Source organism: Syzygium oleosum, unplaced genomic scaffold (genome assembly GCF_021117445.2).
Source record: "Syzygium oleosum isolate NSW1041296 unplaced genomic scaffold, Sole_v2.1 Sole_v2.05, whole genome shotgun sequence".
Classification (NCBI taxonomy): Eukaryota; Viridiplantae; Streptophyta; class Magnoliopsida; order Myrtales; family Myrtaceae; genus Syzygium; species Syzygium oleosum.
Window position 1 is genome coordinate 15,056,406 of NW_026607489.1, and position 22,659 is coordinate 15,079,064.

A 22,659-nucleotide genomic window follows, 5' to 3' on the forward strand; every position below is an offset into this window, starting at 1 on the left:
TACTTGACTTAGCGTGAGGGGGAGTGTTAGAATAATTAAATATTAAACCACACCTTCATCTAATAGCTTAAGCTTTTGGAACAGTTGGTAGTGATCCCACCAAATCTCACAGAAAAAATGACAAAGGAAGTTGTAGGGCAATGATCAGAAAAAAAAGTGAAGAGAGCTTGATGGTCAGAGGTAGGAACACCGAGAGAAGTTTTAGCAGCAGACAAAAAGTCCAGATCGAAATCTACAACGGGGAGAAAGCCTTTTAGAAATTACAACTGTTAATAGGACATCGACATTGCAAGGAACTGCCCAGAGCCAAAGAAGCGGAGAGATCGAAAATGCGACGCGAATGTCGCACAAGCCAGTGGGGAAGAGTCGAACTACATCTTGTGTATGTCTATCGGTTTGATTGCAGACAAGTGGATCGTGGATTTCGGATGCGCATCCCCCATGAGATCACATAGGGACTCCTTTCAGATAATCAGTTTATTAAGGGTGGTGCGGTGTTTATGGGCAACAAGGCTGAGTGCGAGGTCGTCGGCACTAGCCCGGTGCAAATCAACCATTTAGGGGTCAGTCTTATTTATCAATCGCTTTGCAACGCCTTTTCAATTTGATGTGAGATTTAAAGTGTTACAATTCATTCACAAATCCTTATATACACGAGTGGGAACGGTATGCATGCCTTCATTTGACAAAACAAAGAGAGCTTCGGTAGTTCCCTGATAAGAGAAAGTTTGGTGGCTTCCCCTAATTTTGAAATTGCTAAAGAATGATAGTAGTTCTCTGGAAAAAAGAGATGAGAAAAACAACCAAGCTGTGTTTCCATTAATGGGAAAAACTGGATTGAAAAGGAAAGTGGAGTTCTATGAGAAAAAAGCAGTTGTGTTTTCTTATTTTCGAACCCATAACAAAGAAAAGGGGGGAAGAACAGCATTGGTGCCAAAACTTGTGTACGGAGGCCACTTTGGTGCCAAAAATTCCATTTGGATCACTTTAGTGCCAAATCGGAGGAAAAATGATCACTTTGGTGTCAACGGCGAGAAATTCCGGCCAAATTAATACGTGGCATTTATAATTAAATTTTTAATCTTAGTTGGATTTTTTTAAAAAAAAATTAGTCTACGTGGCATTTCCATGTATATATTTCGATTTTTTAAATACTTTTCTGAATTTTTTTCTTTTTTTTCTTCTTTTCTTTTTTTCTTTTCTTTCTTCTCCCTTTGGTCACCGCCGGTGACCGGAGGCCGGCCACCGGCCGCCTGGCCTCGCCCGGACGAGGCCGCGGCCGGTGGCCGGCCTCCGGTCACCGGCGGTGACCAAAGGGAGAAGAAAGAAAAGAAAAAAGAAAAGAAGGAAAAAAGAAAGAAAAGAAATAAAAAGGAAAAAAGAAAAAAAATTATTTAAAATAAAAAATGTTGACTGTGCGTGCTCACTGTATCTCCGGCGAGCCACGTCGGCTTCAAATACTAATAAAAAATTGCCACGTCAGATTTCCGACCAATCAGATCGGAGTTAGCACTTAAAAGATCGTTTTTCAAATTTTTTGGCACTAAAGCGATCCAAATGGAACTTTTGGCACCAAAGTGGCCTCCGTACACAAGTTTTGGCACCAATGCTGTTCTTACCTCCAAAGAAAAAGTTGGCCAATTAAGAAACAAAAAGTTGGCGGTAAGTAACTCAATAGAGAAGTTGGTAAAAAACACCAAACATTGGTAAGTAACTCAAATGTTGATACTCTAAACCAGTTGATAATTCAATTTGACCAAAGTCGGTAAACCATTTTGATTTAGATTAGCAATTTCAAGTAAAAATTAGCTTATTTGAAGCCTTGGTACGTTATGCAAATGAAAGCAAGTAAATTATTACAAAAATTAGTAATTTGCAATAAAAAAGTCACACACGTCACTTTCTTCACAAAAAGTTTTTTGACACTTTCGAGCATATTGAAATTTACAGGCACGAGAAAAATCTATTTTTTTGTACATGAATCAATAAAGTTCTATGAGATAATGTGATTCACCATGGCCAACAGATCAAGCGATACTCTTGATCGTACCATACGATAAAAGCTCCGGCAACCTTAAGAATTGGCCTCCCTTTTTTTTTTCTTGTTTTTTCGGATTTAACTCAAACTGATTATTGATAAATGAGAATACGTACAACAAAGAAATGAAGAATCAAGTTTAACCATGGAATATGTTCAATTATTTATGTATTCTTCATGAAGTAAATAAACGGAGCCTTACATAACCTAGACATCAAAGCATTAGGGGAAAAATTATCCCAAAAGTCATAAATCTATTGTACGATAGCTAATTTAGTTTTAAAAACCTTTCAATTGTGTCAATTTAGTCATAAACCCTTTGACGATTGGCCAATTTAGTCTTCAACCTTTTGATGATTTGCCAATTTAGTCATTCCGGCTAATTTTGGCCGGAAATCGGTGACATGACGATCTAGTCAATGCCGGTCGTCTTACATGGCAAGACCGGCGTTGGCATGGATGATTTTTGTAATTTTTTTAAAAAAAATTCTGAATTTTTTTTCCTTTTATTCTTTCTTTTCTCATTTTTATCTTTATTTCCCTCCGCCGACGAGGGGTAGGCTCGCCTAGATGGTGAGGGTCCTCAGTTGAGCGAGGGTTACCCTCGCCTGTGGCCGGCAACCTTAGCCAGCCATTGCTGAAGATGGCAACCGGTGAAGGGAAATAAGGAGAAAAGAAAAAAAGAGACAGGAAATAAGAAACAAAAAGGAAATTTTAAACAAAATATAAATTGTCCATTGATAAATTAAAAGTTCATGGACTAATTTAAACATATATAAAAGGTTTAGGGACCACATTGAGTAAATTAAAAATTCAGGGACTACATTGCACATTGGGCTAAAGTTGAGGGATCATATTGAAAAAATTAAAAGTTCAATGACCATATTGTACATTGGGTCAATTTTCAGGGACTATTCATCATCCATAATTTGTTCAATGTGATCCTTGAATTTTTTGTACATGTTCAAACTAGTCCCTGGACTATATAAAATTGTTCAATGTTGTTCCTTAACTTAAATTAATGAAAGGATAACATTTGATATTTTCATATTGTCTAGGGACTAGTTTGAACATTTACCGAATGTTCATGTACCACATTGAACAAATTAAAAGTTCATGGACCACATTGCACATTGGGCTAAAGTTTATGGATCGTTTGTGTCACTATCCCAACCCAGATATGTGTGGATAAAATGCCGGAAAAGAAACCCGAGCAAGGGAATGGGATAAAACCGAATTGGATACAAAATTAAAAAACATTTATCGAAAGTTTAGGGATCATATTGAACAAATTAAAAGTTCAAGGACTACATTGTACATTGGGCTAAAGTTCAGAGATCGTTTGTGTCATTATCCCAACCCAGATATATCTAGATAAAATGCCGGAAAAGAAACTCGAGCAAGGGAATGGGATAAAACCGATTTGGATAAAAAAATAAAAAAAAATATCTTAAAAATACAAGAAGAACAAGCTGTAATAGTTGTCAACGGCCGATTAACCGTAGCTTCCCAATTGATAGCTCCATCTTTGCCCAAATCGCCACCTTCCACTGTCCTCGTCATGAACACCTTCCGATGATGCTGCTTGGCCTCTATCACCATTAAGAATCCTCTGATTGATAAGTGCTTGAGAATTGTTTCATGTGGACACCAACCTAGAAGCATATTCCTTCCGTTTCTTCAACGTATTCCCAGGAAAAGAACTGCTCAATCCCCCACTGACGAGGTCGGGCCTAATTATCGACGAGTATGGATGTTTGCTGTTGGTCAGTCTTGTTGCAAAGCCATAAGATCTTCTCTTGTCAAGACAGCTATGGTGCCGAAATTAAAGTATAGAAGCAAAGATAACGTATGTTCTCTCCACACATTGCACTCATTAGATTTCAGGGGGCTCTCTTCCTCGCTAGTTTGTATAGAAGTAACGAGAGTGGGCCGTTTGCATAAAGGCGAAGAAAAATTGATGATAGGGCACTAAGCAATTCTGACTCAGAGGGCATCAATGTCCATTCCTGGAATTCAGTCAATTACTATATCCAAATGGCCTCTGTTAATTCTCAGTTTTACATCAATCCCGTCGAGCTATGTCTCTCCGTCTCTATGACGTGGACAGGGGGTTGCGACCCTTGCATGAGGGTTGCGTAGACAATGATGACCACGAGGAAATCGATCACCAGGGTGACGGATAGATGGCCGCCTCGAGGCACTATGGGGAAGTGCCACACGTGGGTGGGGTGAAGGCCGGAGTACCTGGGAGGATTTTCAAAGTTTTAAAATCGTATTATAGGTGCACCAAACATATGATACGATATTAATGGGAAAAAAGACAATAAAAGTGCGATTATTTTCTTACAGGAAAAATTACCAAAATAGTTCTAAACTTATTATAATTGTGCAAATTCAGTTGTAAACCTTTTTTTTGTACCAATTCAGTCATAAACCTTTTACATTTGTACCAATTCAGTCCATCCGGCCAACGCTGACGTGGTAATTTTTAAAATATTTTTTTGAATTTTTTTTTACTTTTTTTCTCTCTTTTTTTGTTTTTCCCCATCTTCTTCCCTGGCTGGTTTGGCGACCGACCAGAGGCTGAGGCCGGCAAGTGGGCGAGGTCGAGCCTCACCATGGTCGGGCGAGCTCGACTTTGCCCAGCGACGACGAGGTCTTGCCAGATCTGGGCGGCCTCGCCGTTGCTAGGCGAGGTCGAGCTCGCCCGGTCATGGCGAGGCTCAACCTCGCCCACTGACGGCGAGGGTGAGCCTCGCCATGGCTGGGCGAGCTCACGGTGAGGGTGAGCCTCGCCATGGCCGGGTGAGCTCGACCTCACCCAGCGATGGCAAGGCTGCCTAGATCTAGCAAGACCTCGCCGTCATCGGGCGAGGACGGGGGCCAGCCTCGCCGCTCGCCGGCCTCAACCTCTGGCCAATCACCTGTCGCTAGACCAACCAGGAAAGAAGTTGGGAAAAAAAAAGAGAGAAAAAAAGTAAAAAATAAAATTGAAAAAAATAAAAAATATTAAAAAAATTGCCACGTCAGCGTTGGCCAGACGGTCAGTGCCGGCCAGCCAAAAGTGGTCGGATGGACTGAATTGGTATAAATGTAAAAGATTTAGGATTGAATTGGCACAATTGCAATAGGTTTAAAACTTTTTTGGTAATTTTCCCTTTTCTTACAACACTCACTTTAGCACCAAAACTTTCAATTGATCACTTGAATGCTACTTTTATAAATAAAAAAAAAACACAGGATATGTTCACTAGAAGTCCTAAAACTTGTCGCAAAAGTGCAATTGAGTCCTAAAACTTACAAAAAGTGCAATCGAATCCTAAAACTTAACAAATTAATTCAATCAAGTTTTAAAGTTAACACCGTCAATTTGTCTAACGGAAAATGCTGACGTGGCATTTTAAAATGAATTTCTCTCTCATACGTGGCATATATATATTTTTATTCAAATCTTATTTAAATTAAATTAAAAAACTAAAAACGCTAACAATTTTAAAAAACAAAACAAAACAAATATGGAAAAAAAAATAGAGAGAAGCAGCTTCGCCGGAGGGGGCCGGCTGAGGTCGTCGGAGGAGCTGACTGAGGTCGCCGGCTCTCGCCAGCCCCGGGCGAGAGTTGGCCACCCTCACTAGGCCCGGGCGAGGGTGCCCAGATATGGGCGACGCCGGCCCTCGTTTAGGGCCGGTGATTATCGCCCGCCCCCGGCGAGGCCTTGCCGGCCCTCGCCTAGGGCCGGCCACTATCGCTCGCCCCCGGCGAGGCCTTGCCAACCCTCGTCTGGGGCAGCGAGGCTCGCCTAGATTTGGGTTGAGGGCACCCAAATCTGGGTGACACCCGGCCTTTGCTTGAGGTCGGCGAGGGTCGGTGACCCTCGCTAGGCCCAGGCGAGCACTGGCGTTAACTAGATCTAGGCGCCCTCGCTGGGCCTTACCAGGGTCGCCGGCCCTCGCCTGGGGTCAGCGAGGCCTTGCCCGGGGCTGGCGAAGGCCGACCACCCTCGTTCGGGGACGGCGACCTCAGCTAGCCCCTCCGGTGACCTCCGTTGGCCCCCCTCCAGCGATGGGCGGCAGCCACAACTCCCACCTTAGCCCTAGCTTTTTTTTTTCGATTTTGTTTTTTTAAGTAATTTTTAGATTTTTTAGTTTTTTAATTCAATTTATATAAGATTTGAATAGAATAGTAATAAAAAAATGCCACCTAGGAAAGAGAAATTTATTTTAAAATGTCACGTCAGCATTTTTCGTTAGACAAATTGACGGTGTTAACTTTAGGACTCGATTGCACTTTTTGTAAGTTTTAGGACTCAATTGCATTTTCGCGATAAGTTTTAGGACTTCTAGTGAACATATCCCAAAAAACAACCACTTTAGTGCCATCGCTGATTTGGCTTGTCGGGAAATCCGACGTGTCAATAGTTTAATGTTTTTCCGACCGACGTGGCTCACTGGTAAAGTAAGTCAACATGAATTGTCCTAAATGATGTCGTCCATGTGTGTTATTTACCTCAAATTTACGAATTGGGGCTAAATTCCTTCTTTACTTCAAACCTTAATTCCACTTAGGACGAATGGCGCTGATCAGACTGCCACGTCGGCGATATCCGGCCAAAATTAGTTAAAAGAACTAAATTGAAAAATTGTCAAAATATTTAGAACTAAATTGCCAAACCATCTATAGGTTTATGACTAAATTGGTATAATTGAAATGTTTATGACTAAATTGGCGAATCGTCGAAATGATTAGTTCTAAATTGATACAATTGAAAGGTTTAGAACTGAATTAGCCGTTGCACAATAAGTTTATGACTTTTTGGACAATTTTCCCCAGCATTAGGAATTATTGAAATATTACAATTACATGATACACTAGACTTGCAAACATAGCAACACCATACCCATGTTGGTTTATTTATGAGTCTTATCACGCACATCAATCTGAAAGTACAGGTAGGTAATGATATTTTCCCTCATACATCCAGGCAAAATAGGAGTTCAAAGGCACAATCAATAGACTACTGATTTACAATGATCAAATTGGTGTGACGACATTTGGTCCAAACATCACATTGGCAAGGGATTAACAAAGAGCAATGTCACATAATCTTTGAGCTTGGTTCCGGAATGGGTGTAATTATCTCCATCACTGTATAACACATCCATCACCCGTGAGAAATTGAGCATTCGTGTGAGAATAGGCATTGGGACTGCAGTTGGACGAAGAAACTCTTCATTGGTGTCCTTCCACGCATCAATCACTCCTTTATGGAGTTCCTCCCCAGCTTCCTGCTCCGAGACGCCATGGTATTTCATGAGCAACTCCACCGCAGATACTACGTGCCCCCTCTCTTGCTCAAACTGTATGTCAAACGACATTGGTGTTATTAGATTAAGTGGTGGTCGATCTAATTTTTTTTAGATTGTTGGAGGATAATTATGTTTTTATTGTACCTGGTGAGAGGAAACGTCATCCATGAGCCTGCAGATGGTTTGGGCAGCCTTCACGATCTTGCAGTCACCGATCGACCATTCCAAAGCATGTTTTGTGACCACATCGCCCATTCCCACAAGTGATGTAGTCGCTAACATTCCATAGCCAGTCGTTATCAGTTGAAGGGGCATGTACTCCTCCAGTGTTGGTATGTAATTGGTGTGGAACCATTTGGCTTCCTGATAGTACGCTCTCACTAGCTTCTTCATCTGAGAAATTAAACATAAACAAGAATGTCGGGTTTCTAACTAAAGGTTATATTCGATGCATGTAAAGTGTACCGATGATGCTTACGACTTCTTTTGCATAGATGAGGCGGTACGACCTTCCTTTTGTGGCCAATTGATTCTCAATATATTCATAGAGACGGAGAAACTCCTTGTAATAAGCTTGCATATACTCTGGTAATCCATCCACGGCGTCAACATCCCACCTGAATTCAAGTCCCGGAAAATGATACACTTGACTTTATACAAAATTGATCAAATTCAGAAGTTTGAGAAAGAGAATGCGGATTACGTACTTCTGGATTGCTTCGGTGAGGAGCGTAAGTTCTTCCAATGTGCCATAGACGTCGTAGATATCGTCAAGAATGGAAGTCAGGGAGATCACTCTGGTTAGTATATCTCTGCCCATGGCAAACTCTGGCTCGAAATATACTCCTGTGGTCCAGAAGAACATCTCCACAATCCTGTCTCTAGCGAATGGGAACTTCCTCGGAACATCTATATCCTTCCACCACCTAAGATTAAGCAAACATGAGCGTTACTTAAAGTACTTTAGCCTGATGACTTTGCATATTTTAAACTCCTTTTTTTTTCACTGGTAAAGGACTTTCAAAAGCACTATTTAGAAGGGTAATTTGAAACTAGATGAGTTAATCTATACTCGTTAGTTTGGGCCTTGTAAAAACATCATCGAGAAGCGAATTTTAGATTATGCTATCACATGAAGTTAATGAACCTAGTAATCTTGCCGAGTTCCTTCTGGTGTTGCTCTTGTAGTAAATTGAAATCTAGTTTAGCCAAGGCGAGCAAGACTTCGTCATGTGAAGGCTCTTCTTGGTAGAGTGGAATATAACGCCTAGCCTCGAGCCTCGGCAATCCCCTGCGAAGTGGCTGCTTTAGGGCATGCTTCACCTGTTTCGCAAGACTAGTGCTCACTTTGCTTTCGTCGATTGATTCAAGGTGAGCTATAGCAAAAGGAAGTGCTTCGTCCAAGATAGAATCCCCATGACACCTTAAATGGCAAGCTTCGTATAAGCTCAGCAATCCGCGCGCATCGGTGATGAGCGATTCCTGGAAGTTCCCTTCACTATCCTTGAATTTGTTAAGGACCTCTGTGCAACCAACCAACACGAGAAAAAAAGATGCAATCGATTAGAAATTAGGAAGGTGATACGCCCGGTTAATGTTATAGATTTTCTTGTACACGTTTCTCCGGAAATTCGACTTAGCAATAGAAGGATTTTAATAGGTATCTTGTAGGATTGGTTCACTACACTTAAGACGTACCCGATGAAACATTGTAACCTTGTTGTCGCAGCAATCGAAAGATAAGAGCGACCATGTGAAGGTCATCTACCTTAAAATCTTCATGAACAAGTTGAGAGTAACTTTTGTGGATTTGTTCTAATTGCTCATCTATTTCACTTTCAAAATGGTAATCAATTCCCAAGCGTTGGATCTGATCAATCCAGTGAAGCATCCGTGAAGGCTTATCCATGACACCAGCCAGCATCTTCCTCACCTCTCCTTTCAGTTCCTCGATTTGTCCCTCCACTCTTCCAAGGAATTTGAACTTCTGCAAATATATTACACGCTATTTCAGATAAAAGCGAGCATGAAATACGTATACTTTACAAAATTAACTCAATTTTGATGGCCCCGTCTGTGTACCTATTTAGCTTTCACATGACATGTGAAAGCGGACCCATGAGAACCACGACCGTATGAGAGGAGGGGGTTAATGCCATAATGAGATGTTTCTTGTAGCAGAGGACATACTGTGGTCGGTGAAGTTACAAGTGTTATTGTTGTTTTTAAACCTTCTTTCATCTTTTTATGATTTTTAACTGTCTCTTTTTGTCGGGAACATGTATAGATACGAAACCAATTGGAATCATATAAGCGACGTCTGCAGAATGCAATTGCGAGAAAACAAAAGAAGAAGATGACAGAATTGCTAACCACTGAGTTGGAGGGAGAAGCATATTTAAGGAAGTAATCCCCCCATACGCTCGGATGATAACCCGCCGACTTACGTTGGATCACGGGGCCTGCTCCTTTGTTCGGAGAAGAAGATGGAATTGCTGAAACCTGCGACATATTCACTCTGTTCTTACGTTTCGTTTGTGGATGTCAGACCAATGCACAAATGGAAGAGCCAGGAGAGGCTTTCTCTGCGTTGCAAAACATCAATACTTCAAGGGTATTTATTTATAGACACCATGTTCGTAACCTCCTCGCACTTGGACCTTTTTTTTTAAGACCTACCAATCCCGGGCGTTAAGATTTCACCAGTGTAGAGTTCACTGCCGTCACTTTTTTCAACATTGGACAAATTCTTATGTCTTTGTCAAAGTAACTTCACGCACCTGCCGACTACAAAGTGATACCTTTTTGGTAACAACTGTAAATTATACACATTAGTTAAAAGAGCCCTACCCTAGATTTCCTAAGATAGATTTCTTACGAAGTTTTGTTATAGCATTTATACCTGCCTCTGGTTTAGGCCGACTTACATATGGATCCCTATGTTGTTTCATTTCATTTAGGATTAGGAATAGGCGCAATCGGACCCGCTTTTTAAATCTCTCTCCTTATTTAGGACCCTATTGAATCGAGAAATGGGTTTGATTAACATACCAAACTTTGACATAATTTATAGAAATCTGTACTTTTATATGAAAGGAGAGTTCTTAGGAGGGACTGTGTCATCCTTTCAAGAACTCACCCTCCACTCGTGTCCCCTTTCTCTAAACAAGTCTCTCTTCCCTTTTTTTTTTATTCTTTCTCAGTAAAATTTCAAATAAGAGTCCGAAATGGGGCCGTTTTCTCAAAATATAGCCTGAAGTGAACCATATCTCAAATAATGGTACGGAGGGCCAATTTAGTATTGAATAAAGGCCTTGTCTCACCAACTAACCAAATATTGTCCACGTCCAGGGGTATTCTCGTCCCAGTATATATATTTTTCTTTTTCTTTCTTTCTTTGTTTATTCATCGTCAAGACCGAAGCTCCGTATCTTCCGAAATCTGCAATCTTTTGATCGTTCTTCGTGGTAAGGATGTCTGATTTCTCCACCAAGCTCGAAGAAATCACCCAAATCCTCGTATCTCTGGACGTCGGAGCCAGCAAGTCACTCACCTACTCCACTCTTTTACGTCTCCAAGAACAGTCAGTTTCCGACCACGATGCAATGTAAGCCCTCGCCGATCGTTCTCGCAGGCTAATCTCGCTTCTTGTCGGTGATGTACGTGAAGAAGATGAAGAAATGTGGGTTTTTTTTCAGTCTATCCCAACTCGTCCTTTTTGTTAATTTTTTCATGAATTCACGACCCCGTTTGATTAATGAAGTGGACAGTCCGGTACTGCACCGCCAATATTCGGCTGGTTTAAGCTTTTAATTGCTATTATCTCTCTTAGAAATGAAATGTTGTTTAAAAAAGAAGAGTGAAATACTAAAGTTTTTGTAATGGTAATGGAGTATTTGTTTTCACAATGTTTGAGAGAGAATGATTATGGATCATAAGGGTTCTTATTTTTTCTCGTAACATGTCGTGTTTCTAACTTTTCTCTGTCTTTTGAAATGTTGTGCAGTGCTGTCCAGGCCATGAAGTGCTTGGGTTTCATGATACATCACCCAACAATTCTTGCTTCCGTCCCCGGTGACTCTTCTTCAATCTCCTTCTTTTTCCTTGATGCTATCTGGGACGAAACTAGAGTTTATGTCTTGGAATGGAAAAAAATGGCGTTTCTTGGCGCTGCAGTGGGTGTTGCAGGTGGAGCCTCGGAGTCACTGGCCATTGTCATCATCATTGCTAAAAAGTGAAGGGAGGCTGTGCTGCAACCCACATATCTATGATCAAATTCTTACCCCTCAAAGTTTTAAGAGTAATCTCTGTTTCGTCGTAGCAGTCAGTCTGGAATCCCGTTATGTGGTGTATAGACATCTATGCAGCAGTTCGATGGGTCTCGGCTGAATGCCCATTTCCAGTCTCTGTTGAAAGCCATCGTTCATGCACTCGGCAACCCTTTCTAGGCCACTTTCAACAAAAAAATGAAACAAAGAGACAGGGCCAAAGAAAAATAAAGAAAAAATAATGAACTGGGACGAGAATGCCCCTAGACGTGGACAAGATTTGGCTAGTTGGTGGAACTAGGCCCTTATAGGGGCCTAGTTCCCTAAAAAACCCAAAATTTTAGGTCAAGTCCCAAATCTGTCCCGAATTTTTTTTGTTTCGAAAAAAACCCCAAACTTTAGGTTCAGTCCCAAATCTATCCCGAACTTTTTTTTATCTCATAAAAAACCCCAAATTTTAAGTCCAGTCCCAAATCTGCCCCAAATTTTGTTTCGTGAAAAAAATCACCAAAATTCAATTTATTTTAAAAAATATACCCCGTGATCCAGTCCCAACTTGACGTGGTACTTCCACATCGATAACAAATCCACATCAACAGAGTAACGAGGCTTTATTTTAAACAAAGAAAAGTTCGAAGCAAATTTGGACTGAACCTAAAAATTAGGTTTTTTTAAAAATTAAACAAAGTTTTTTGGGGTGGATTTGTTATCGTCCCTAACTTTCATATCCTAGAATGGTTTTATTTTGGAGAATTTCAACAATTTTTATTGGGTTGGATTTGTTATCGAAGTGGAAATGCGACGTCGGTCTGTACCTATCGCCCAATTACTTTGCTAATGTTGATTTGTTATCGACGTGGAAGTGTCACGTCAAGTTGAGACTAGATCACATGGGTATATTTTTGAAAATAAATTCAAATTTGCTAATTTTTTTTACACAACAAAATTCGGGGCAAATTTGGGATTTGACCTAAAGTTGAGGGTTTTTTAGTGAATTCACCGCCCTTATTTGAGAATAAATCGGTCAATTGAGGCCCTTATTTGAGACAGTGTTAACTTCAAACTCTCTTTTGAGAAAACCGCCCTACTTCGGGCCCTAATTTGAAAATTTTCTTTCTTTCTCAATTTTCTTTTGTCTATTTTTTCCCTTTATCTTTATTCTATTTTTTCTATTTCGAAATATTGGTATTTATACAACTTATAAATACTTTCGCAATCATAACTCATAAGCTCACGTATGCTATAATATGACTGAAAGGTCTGGCATACCCAATTTCCGGAGAAGAATTATTACTATGTAATTTTACAAGATTAGCTTAGTTTATTTATTCAGCAAACTGAAAGCCTCCAATTATGGAGCAATCGGCCTAAGAAAACACACGTGCCTTTTTATGGTTGGTGAAAGCCGTCTTTAGACTGACTCTTTAAGGACGGCTCCCATCATAGGCGTCGTCCTTGTGTTGCTTAGGGCTATTATTGAAGATTTGCTAAAGGTTTACATTCTAGTTTTTTTAATATTTTGTGTATCTCTTATTTTTAGTTAAGATTTACTTTTTACTTTTTTATTTTTAGTTAGCATAATATCTAGCATATCTTTATAATTAGTTAGAGATATTTGGCAGATTTTATCTTTCCCTCTTCTAGTTAAGCTTAGAGATATTTGGTAAATCTTCTCTTTCTCATACGTTGGGGCAAGGGTTGTGACCCTCACCTGTTGCCGGCAAGGTGTTCGCGGCCCTCGCTAGGTCTGAGTGAGGGTCGGGACCCTTGTCCGCAGCCGGTGAGGGCCTTGAGCTCTCACCCAGTGGCTGGCGAGAGTCGCCGGACGTAGAAGAAAAAAAAACGAAAAGGAAAGAAAGAAAAAAGAAAAAAGAAAAAATGTAAAATTTTTTAAAAAAGAAATTATAAAAATTATCCACTAGATTTGCAATGCATGGAATTGTTTTAGCAATATAATTTTTTAAAAAATTCATAAGAAACAATTTTTCCTAGATTTGGTTAAATATGAAAGTGTTTTAACAATATGAGTCGAGTATGAATGGGTCGAGAAATTTGTATTATATATAAATAGGTCATAAACAAGTTAATTGGTCAATTTGAGTTGGACCATTTATAACCCGCCTCAACCCGACCTACTCGTTTGACAGATCTAATATAAATCCACCATCTAGGATTGTTCTTACTTATCTCTCGTTTAACAACGCCTTTTCAATTTCACACTGGATTTGCAGTGTTACAGTTCATTCCCAAATCTTGACATATAAGATTGTGATCGGTATCAATGTTTTGATTTTACAAAAGAGGAGCTTCGATCGTTTCCTAAAAAACATTTTCATATAATTCAGGGATTAGCTTAAACATATACCAAAATTTTAGGGATCACATTAAACAAATTAAAAGTTAACGACTACATTGCACATTGTGCTAAAGTTCAGAGACCACATTGAACAAATTAAAAGTTCAAGAACCACATTGTACATTGGGTCAAATTTCAGGGACAATTTGTGTCATTATCCCTAATTTATTCAATGTGGTACTTGAAATTTTGGTACATATTCAAGCTAGTCCCTAGACTATATAAAAATGTTCAATGTTCTTCCTTAACTTAAATTAATGAAAGGATAATATTGGATATTTTCATATTATCTAGGGACTATTTTGAACATTTACCGAAAAATCAGTGGCCATATTGAATAAATTAAAAGTTCATAGATTACATTGTATATTGGGCTAAAGTTCAGGGATCGTTTGTGTCATTATCCTAATCCATATATATAAAATGCTGGAAAAGAAATCTGAGTAAGGGAATGGGATAAAACCGAATTGGATAAAAAATAAAAAAAATATATCTTAAGAAATCAAGAAGAACAAGCTGTAATTGTTGTCAACGGCCAATTAACCGTAGCTTCCCAATTGACATCTCCATCTTTGTCCAAATCGCCACCTTCCACTGTCCTCGTCATGAACACCTTCCGATGATGCTGCATGGCCTCTACCACCATTAAGAATCCTCTAATTGACAAGTGGTTGAGAATTGCCTCCCGTGGACACCAATCTACAAGCATATTCCTTTCGTCTGTTTCTTCAACGTATTCCTAGGGAAAGAACTGCTGAATCCCCCCCACTTACGAGGTCGGGCCTAATTATCGACAAGTATGGATGTTTGCTGTTGGCCAGTCTTGTTGCAAAGCCATAAGCTCTTCTCTTGTCAAGACAGCTATGGTGTGAAAATTAAAGTATAAAAGCAAGTTCGTTTCCTTTGAGATGTGCTATCGAAGATACTGTATGTTCTCTCCACACATTGCACTAAATAGATTTCAGGGGGCTCTCTTCCTCGCTAGTTTGTTTTGAAGTAACGAGAGTGGGCCATTTGCATAAACACGAAGTAAAATTGATGATACGGCACTAAGCAATTCTGACTCAAGGGCATCAAAGGTATGGAAGACCATCAGGATCTGAGCTACGAAGGAAGGTTGGCAGGCCCACAATTTAATGTCTTTCATTCCTGGAATCCAGTCAATTACTATGTCCAAGTGGCCTTTGATAATTCTCAGTTTTACATCAATCCCTTCGAGCTCTGTCTCTCCGTCTCGGTGACGTGGACAGGGGGTTGCGATCCTTGCATGAGGGTTGCGTAGACAACGACGACCGCGAGGAAATCGATCACGAGGGTAACGGATAGACGGCAGCCTCGAGGCACTATGGGGGAGTGCCACACATTGGTGGGGTGAAGGTCGGAGTAGCGGGACACATTAGAGGATTTTCAAAGATTTAAAATCCTATTCTAGGTGCACCCAACATATGATAGGATATTCATGGGAAAAAGGACAATTAAAGTGTCATTACTTTTGTACGGTCAGAACTTTTGAGTGATAACTTGAATGCCACTTTTGTAAAAAAACAAACAACCACTTTAGTGCCATCGCTGATTTGGCTTGCCGGGAAATCTGACATGTAAATAGTTTAATGTTTTTGCGATCGACATGGCTCACTGGTAAAGTAAGTCAGCATGAATTGCCCTAAACGACGTTGTCCATGTGTGTTATTTACCTCAAATTTACGAATTGGGGCTAAATTCCTTCTTTTCTTCAAACCCTAATTCCGCGTAGGACGATTGGTGCTGACAAGATCGCCACGTCGATATCCGGCCAAAATTAGTTAGGAGGACTAAATTAGAAAATTGTCAAAATGTTTAGGACTAAATTGACAAATCGTCCAAAGGCTTAGGACTAAATTGGTTTAATTGAAATGTTTATGACTAAATTGGCAAATCATCAAAAGCTTTAGTACTAAATTGACACAGTTGAAAGGTTTAGAACTGAATTGGCCGCGGTACAATAGGTTTAGGACTTTTTGGACAATTTTCCCAAGCGTTAGGAATTATTGAAATATTACAATTGCATGATACACTAGACTTGCAAACATAGCAACACCATACCCATATGCATGGTTTATTTATGAGTCTTATCACGCACATCAATCTGAAAGTACATGCAGGTAATGATATTACATCCGGGAAAATAGGAGTTCAAAGGCATAATCAATAGATTACTGATTGACAATAACCAAACTGGTGTGACGACGTTTGGTCCAAACATCACATCGGCAAGGGATTAACGAAGAGCGATGTCACATAATCTTTGAGCTTGGTTCCAGAATGAGTGTAATTATCTCCATCGCTGTATAACACATCCATCACCCGCACGAGATTGAGTATTCGCACGAGAATTGGCATTGGGACCGCGGTTGGACGAAGAAACTCCTCATTGATGTCCTTCCACGCATCGATGATTCCTTTCTGGAGTACCCCCACAACTTCCAGCTCCAAGAGGCCGTGTTCTTTCATGAGCAACTCCACTGCAGATACCACGTGCCCCCTCTCCTGCTCAAACTGTATGTCAAACCACATACGTGTTATTAGATTAATTGGTAATCGATCTAATTTTATTAGATTGCTGGAGGATAATTATGTTTATGTTATACCTCATGAGAGGAAACGTCATCCATGAGCCTAGAGACGGTTTGGGCAGCCTTCACAATCTTGCAGTCACCGATCGACCATTCCAAAGCATGTTTTGTGACCACATCGCCCGTTCCCACAAGTGATGTAGTCGCTAACATTCCATAGCCAGTCATTAAAAGTTGAAGGGGCATGTACTCCTCCAGTGTTGGTGTGTAGTTGGTATGGAACCATTTGGCTTCCTGAAAGTACGCTCTCGCTAGCTTCTTCATCTGAGAAATTAAACATAAACAAGAATGTCGGGTTTCCAACTAAAGTTTGTATTCTGTTGACACCTATTTTTAAGTTGCCCAAAATTAAGTACACAAAATTTAGGAGTTAATTTTCTTTAATTCCTAAAATAAAAAAATATTTCTATTTAAATGCATTGCATATAGAATTTAGGCATATTTGTATTAATAGGGTCTGTTAGAGTAAAATAAAAAAAAGAAATCGAGTCTGGCCGGGGCGACCCGGCCCGTTTCTCTTTTCTCCCCCACGCGGACCCAGCCCACTTCTTTTTCTTTTTTTTTCTCTCCCCGCGTGGACTGGGCCTGGCCTGGCCCAGCCCCTTCCTTTCTTCTTCCCCCTCGCCGGTCGCTCTCTCGCCCCTGTTCTCCCCTGTTCGAGACGTCACGCCGACGCACGGCGGCGCCGCTCCTCGGCGTCGCTATCCGGCCAGAGCAGAGCCGGGTGAGCACGCCGACGGGACTGGCATTAATTGCCAGTCCCGTCCTCCTCGTTCCCCCGGCTCCCTTATCCTCTCCTCCTTCCTCTCTGCGTTTGTTTTGAACCGGCCCCCCTGCTCTGCTCTGCTCTGCACCGGCCTGCCATGGCCACGAAAGTCGTGGGGTGGTGTAGCCCGGTGCAGGCCGTCGTCATGCAGACGCGAGAGCAGGTGAGACGCGTCGTTGCCGCCTATAAAAGCCGGAGAGAGAGAGAGAGAGGCCCGGTCGGCCGTTTTACGAAAGAAACAGAACAGAGAGAAGCCGGGAGAGAAAGAGAGAGATTGAGCGAGACAGAGAGACTGAGAGATCTTCCGGCGACCGCCGTGCTCGTACCGCGACCATATAAGACCAGAGAAAGAGAGGAGAGGAGCCGGTCGGCCAATTTCAAAGAGAAACAGAGAGAGAAAAACAGAGAGAGAAAGAGAGAAAATAGAGAGAGAAAGAGAGGAGAGTTGGTTCTTGCAGGTTCCCAGCCGCGTCGCCGTCGCCCCCCGATCAACCGGAAAGCCCCAGACGCGCCGTCGACGGTGAGCTCTCCCCCAGCCCGAACCGCCTCTGTTCTGCTCTGTTTTTCTGCTCGGTTTGGCCGGGACTCGCGCCGGCCGTTTCGCGCGAATCCCGGCCCATACCGTCGTCCCCCGCCGTCCGTGTGTCCTCACCGAAGGTAGGTTGGGTCGCCTGAATCCTCCGGTTCGCCGGAACAGGTCAGAATTTGCTGTTTTTGGTAGCGCACACCACCTGCTCGACAAAAGTCCTCAATGAAACCAGTTTTCGTTTTGATCGCCGGCCGGCGAACGGCGGTCGGACGGTGACTCCGGTAGGTGGAGAGGTTTGGTTTTAGTCCCAGGGGCCGAATTGGGGGCGGCGCCGGTCTGGGTCCGCCGGCGAGAGGCCGATTTTCGGCTTCGCCGGCGGCTGCCCCACGGGTTCGGTCGGCCGGTTGGTGACCCGGCCGGGTCAACGCCCCGGGTTGGATCCGTTGACCCGGGTCGGTCTGACCGACCCGGTTCAGCTGATCCGACCCGGGTCAATGCCCGGGTCGGATCTATTGACCCGGGTCAGTCTGACCGACCCGGTTCAGCTGATTCGACCCGGGTCAACGCCCGGGTCGGATCCGTTGACCCGGATCGGATCCGTTGACCCGGATTGGATCCGACCCGACCCGGTTTATTATTATATTATTATTTTATTTTAAAAATAAAAAATTATTAAAAAACTTTCAAAAAAAAATTTCAAATTTTTTTTTCTTCTTTTTCTGTATTATTATCAATTTTTTATTATTATTATTTTTTTCTCGAAAAAAATTTTAAAAAATTTTAAAAAAAATTAATTTTTTTAAATAAAAAAAAGAAAAGATCTTTTTTTAAAATTATTGTGATATATCTAAGTGTTTTAATTTATTTTTGTATTATTATGCATGTTGTTATAATTGTATAAATTGCCATACTTAAATTAGACAAGCCTGGGATTGCGCGGTAGTATTTTGTATGTTATTACCGTTGTATTGTTATACATGTTTTTAATACAATTGCATGAGCTGTTGTGTTTTTGAATGTCATCTGACTCAGTTAAGGTTAGAACCTTAGGCTGCATGAATTGTTGTGTTTTTGACTGCTAATCGTTTCTGATTATGTACTCGCTTGATCACCTCATATGTTAGGAGAAAGGTCCTAAAATCAATCTAAATTGCCTGACAAATGTTTTCATAAAATGAACAGGGTAAAAAGGTACCGAAAGGGCATTAGTTATCCAACTAGTGTAACCAAGTCCCCGAACTCAGTTAATCTCTGGTTTGTAGGAATAGGGTGTTCCTCCTATCACCTTATTTGGGTTTCTAATCGACCCACCCCAAATCGATTAGTGACGACTCCTTGGTATAAACCATTTGCATGTTAAAAACTTAAACCCTAAGTCGCGATATGGTATGGGCTTGGGAGAGCCCGAGTTAAGTCCTGAACCTAGACTTAATATGTACCAGGCGAATCCTCCCTTTTTGCATGTTTTAAAAAAAAAAATCTCGGGAGTTCGGTCGCGACATATTTGATGCATGTAAAGTGTACCGATGATGCTTACGGCTTCTTTTGCATAGACGAGGCGATACGACCTTCCTTTTGTGGCCAATTGATTCCCTATATATTCATAGAGACTGAAAAACTCCTTGTAATAGGCTTGCATATACTCTGGCAATCCATCCATGGCATCAACATCCCACCTGAATTCAAAGTCCTAGAAAATGACACACTCGACTCTATACAAAATTGATCAAATTCAGAAGTTTGAGAAAGAGAACGCGGATTACGTACTTCTGGATTGCTTTGGTGAGGAGCGTAAGTTCTTCAAATGTGCCATAGACGTCGTAGATATCATCAAGAATGGAAGTCAGGGAGATCACTTTAGTTAGTATATCTCTGCCCATGGTGAACTCCGGCTCGAAATATACTCCTGTGATCCAGAAGAACAATTCCACAATCCTGTCTCTAGCGAATGGGAACTTCCTCGGAACATCTATATCCTTCCACCACCTATGATTAAGCGAACATGAGCGTTACTGAAAGTACTTTAGCCCGATGACTTCACATATTTTAAACTCTTTTTGTCACTTGTAAAGGACTTTGAAAAAGCACTATTTAGAAGTGTAAATTGAAACTAGACGAGTTAACCTTTGGAAAACACAACAAGAAAAATCGATAGTTCGGGAATTGTTAAAACATAATCAATAGTTCGGGCATTGTTAAAACATCATCGAGAAGCTAATTTTAGATTATGCTATCACATGAAGTTAATGAACCTAGTAATCTGGCCAAGTTCCTTCTGGTGTTGCTCTTGTAGTAAGTTGAAATCTAGTTTAGCCAAGGCGAGCAAGACTTTGTCATGTGAAGGCTCTTCTTGGTAGAGTGGAATATAACGCCTCGCCTCGAGCCTTGGCAATCCCTTGTGAAGTGGCTGCTTTAGGGCATGTTTCACTTGTTTCGCAAGACTAGTGCTCACTTGGCTCTCATCCATTGATTCAAGGTAAGTTATAGCAATAGGAAGTGCTTCGTCCAAGATAGAATCGCCACGACTCCTTAAATGGCAAGCTTCATATAGGCTCAGTAATCCGCGTGCATCGATGATGAGCGATTTCCGGAAGTTCCCTTCACTATCCTTGAATTGGTTTAAGACCTCTGTGCAACCAACCAACATGGGAAAAAAGATGCAATCGACAAGAAATTAGGAATGTGATATGCCCAGTTAATGTTATAGATTTTATTGTACATGTTTCTCCTTAAATTCGACCTAGCAATAGAAGGATTTTAATAGGTATCTTATCGGAATGGTTTACTACATTTAAGTCATACCCGATGAAACATTGTAACCTTGTTGTTGCAACAATCGAAAGATAAGAGCCACCATGTGAAGGTCATCTACCCTAAAATCTTCATGATCAAGTTGAGAGTAACTTTTGTAAATTTGTTCCAATTGCTCATCTATTTCACGTTTAAAATGGTAGTCAATTCCCAAGCGTTGGATTTGATCAGTCAAGTGAACCATCTGTGAAAGCTTATCCACGACACCAGCCATCATCGTCCTTACTTCTCCTTTCAGTTCCTCAATTTGTCCCTCCACTCTCCCAAGGAATTTGAACTTCTGCAAATATATTTCACGCTATTTCAAATAAAAGCAAGCATGAAATACGTATACTTTGTTAGAGTAATTAAATATAACCACGACTTTATCTAACAATTTAAACTTTTAGAACAGTTGACTGTGGTCCCACCAAATCTCACATGGTATTAGAGCTAGAGGTTCTAAGTTCAAATCTTTCTATGCTCTAATTAAATATATGTACAAGCTTAGTGCTAGGCAAAAAGGCAAGACTAAGCGTGAGGGGGAGTGTTAGAGTAATTAAATATAACCACGACTTTATCTAACAGCTTAAGCTTTAGCACAGTTGGCAGTGATCCTACAAAATCTCACATACTTTACAAAATTACTTAATTTTGATGGCCCCGTCTGTATACCCTATTTAGGTATTTCGATGTTATATGCTCATTCACATTACATGTGAAATCGGACCCATGAGAACAATGACCATATGAGAGGAGGGAGTTAATGACATAATGAGATGTTTCTTGTAGCAGAGGACATACTGTGGTCGGTGAAGCTTTAAGCGTGTGCCTTGGACTGAAGTTACAAGTATTATTGTTGTTTTTCGACCTTCTTTCTTCTTTTTTATGATTTTCAACTTTATCTTTTTGTGCGGAGAGGGGAACATGTATATATATGAGAGCAATTTATATCATATAAGCGATGTGGTGGAACTAAATGATATGGAAGTAGGTCTACCAATTGCAATTGCAAGAAAACAAAAGTAGAAGATAAAAGCAGAATTACTGACCATTGAGTTGGAGGGAGAAGCATATTTAAGGAAGTAATCCCCCCATATGCTTGGATGATAATTTGCCGTCCGGCGTTCGGTCACGTGGCTTGTTTCTTGAGCAGAAGGTAAAGATGGGATTGCTGAAATCTGAAGAGACATTTCTTAGATTCAGGTGTCTGACCAAAAGATGAAGAACACTAGAGGGTTGGGGTTTCTCCTGTGAGTGTCGAAAACTTATCGATGGGTATTTATAGGCTATAGAATCCTATGTCCCAAAAGTTGGGAGGATGAGGAACAGAAAAGGCAAACGTTTATTTCTCAAACTCAAGACACGTTCTTTCCATATTTCTGACGAGTCTCACTGTATCTCACTTAATTTCGAGGACTGGTTGACAGGTTGAGATACCATGTTATTCACGACGCTCGTGAATAACATGGTATCTCAACAAGACCCGGAAATTAAGTGAGGAATCGTCGTGAATAACATGGTATCTCGACAAGACCCGGATATTAAGTGAGGAATTAAATAGCTCACGAATGCGGCCACAGAAATAGCAGAGCTCCCTGAGAACTTTACCAACTGCGGTGCGGACTGTCAGAGCCAATGCATGTTTGTGATTGCTCCTCCACTGTTCATTTTGCAAGAAGAGGCTCTGCTCAGTCTCTTTCGTTTGTTATATGGAAGACACTTATTTTATATAATGCTGTCAACTAATAAGTTAATTAGCGATGCTGTAAGCGATCTACCAACACCTTTCCCCTCAAAGTGTAAGTGCAATTGTTAGATGCATCATTGATAAATGTAAGGAAGTCATGGGTAGGTTATGCTAGTTGTTGTGTGTATAAGAAATGATCTTATGACCCAAGGCGTGCCACTAGACTAAATATATCATCACTTTGTTTGTCATGATAGAATCCGTATCTAACTAGTCTCGTTATGAGGCTATTCTCAAGAGA

At 40.9% G+C, this 22,659-nt stretch overlaps 3 protein-coding genes across 8 annotated transcripts; 1 reads left to right on the forward strand and 2 right to left on the reverse strand.

Moving 5' to 3' along the window:
- Positions 1 to 6,915: 6,915 nt before the first annotated feature.
- LOC115666508 ((-)-germacrene D synthase-like) lies at positions 6,916 to 9,948 on the reverse strand. Of its 5 annotated transcripts, none has more exons than XM_056311319.1 (7): positions 9,721 to 9,948; positions 9,281 to 9,334; positions 8,495 to 8,868; positions 8,055 to 8,273; positions 7,826 to 7,964; positions 7,492 to 7,740; positions 6,916 to 7,398 (listed from the first exon to the last, which is right to left on the reverse strand). In XM_056311319.1, exons 1-7 carry the CDS (start codon positions 9,856 to 9,858, stop codon positions 7,105 to 7,107), a joined length of 1,467 nt encoding a protein of 488 aa, XP_056167294.1. In that variant the 5' UTR covers positions 9,859 to 9,948; the 3' UTR covers positions 6,916 to 7,104. The 5 variants fall into 5 exon arrangements, with proteins under 5 accessions (XP_056167294.1, XP_056167291.1, XP_030444079.2 ...); XM_056311316.1 differs by having other exon boundaries at positions 9,116 to 9,334; XM_030588219.2 differs by having other exon boundaries at positions 8,495 to 8,870; positions 9,046 to 9,334.
- An 809-nt stretch (positions 9,949 to 10,757) lies between these two features.
- On the forward strand, positions 10,758 to 11,739 carry LOC130138158 (uncharacterized). 2 transcript variants are annotated; one of them, XR_008816565.1, is made up of 2 exons: positions 10,758 to 11,029; positions 11,354 to 11,739. XR_008816565.1 is itself a non-coding variant. In XM_056311322.1 (2 exons), exons 1-2 carry the CDS (start codon positions 10,821 to 10,823, stop codon positions 11,583 to 11,585), a joined length of 366 nt encoding a protein of 121 aa, XP_056167297.1. In that variant the 5' UTR covers positions 10,758 to 10,820; the 3' UTR covers positions 11,586 to 11,739. The 2 variants fall into 2 exon arrangements, 1 of the variants encoding a protein (XP_056167297.1); XM_056311322.1 differs by having other exon boundaries at positions 10,758 to 10,954.
- A 4,199-nt stretch (positions 11,740 to 15,938) lies between these two features.
- On the reverse strand, positions 15,939 to 22,037 carry LOC115664581 ((-)-germacrene D synthase-like). Its single transcript, XM_030586503.2, has 7 exons — positions 21,721 to 22,037; positions 20,681 to 20,969; positions 20,131 to 20,506; positions 19,646 to 19,864; positions 19,416 to 19,554; positions 16,599 to 16,847; positions 15,939 to 16,506 (listed from the first exon to the last, which is right to left on the reverse strand). The coding sequence occupies exons 1-7, from the start codon at positions 21,859 to 21,861 to the stop codon at positions 16,213 to 16,215; spliced, it is 1,707 nt and encodes a 568-aa protein (XP_030442363.2). The 5' UTR covers positions 21,862 to 22,037; the 3' UTR covers positions 15,939 to 16,212.
- Positions 22,038 to 22,659: the final 622 nt, after the last annotated feature.

What these genes read in the sequence shown, in the direction of transcription:
- LOC115666508 (XM_030588219.2), bottom strand. Translation starts at nt 9,858, where the DNA reads ATGTCGCAGGTTTCAGCAATTCCATCTTCTTCTCCGAACAAAGGAGCA. An exon ending in CTTCTCCCTCCAACTCAGTG is followed by an intron (nt 9,335 to 9,720) that starts GTTAGCAATTCT and finishes ATATATTTGCAG; the next exon opens with AAGTTCAAATTCCTTGGAAG. An exon ending in GAACTCGGCAAGATTACTAG is followed by an intron (nt 8,274 to 8,494) that starts GTTCATTAACTT and finishes GCTTAATCTTAG; the next exon opens with GTGGTGGAAGGATATAGATG.
- LOC130138158 (XM_056311322.1), top strand. Translation starts at nt 10,821, where the DNA reads ATGTCTGATTTCTCCACCAAGCTCGAAGAAATCACCCAAATCCTCGTA. An exon ending in GTTTCCGACCACGATGCAAT is followed by an intron (nt 10,955 to 11,353) that starts GTAAGCCCTCGC and finishes AATGTTGTGCAG; the next exon opens with TGCTGTCCAGGCCATGAAGT.
- LOC115664581 (XM_030586503.2), bottom strand. Translation starts at nt 21,861, where the DNA reads ATGTCTCTTCAGATTTCAGCAATCCCATCTTTACCTTCTGCTCAAGAA. An exon ending in CTTCTCCCTCCAACTCAATG is followed by an intron (nt 20,970 to 21,720) that starts GTCAGTAATTCT and finishes ATATATTTGCAG; the next exon opens with AAGTTCAAATTCCTTGGGAG. An exon ending in ATGACGTTTCCTCTCATGAG is followed by an intron (nt 16,507 to 16,598) that starts GTATAACATAAA and finishes TTTGACATACAG; the next exon opens with TTTGAGCAGGAGAGGGGGCA.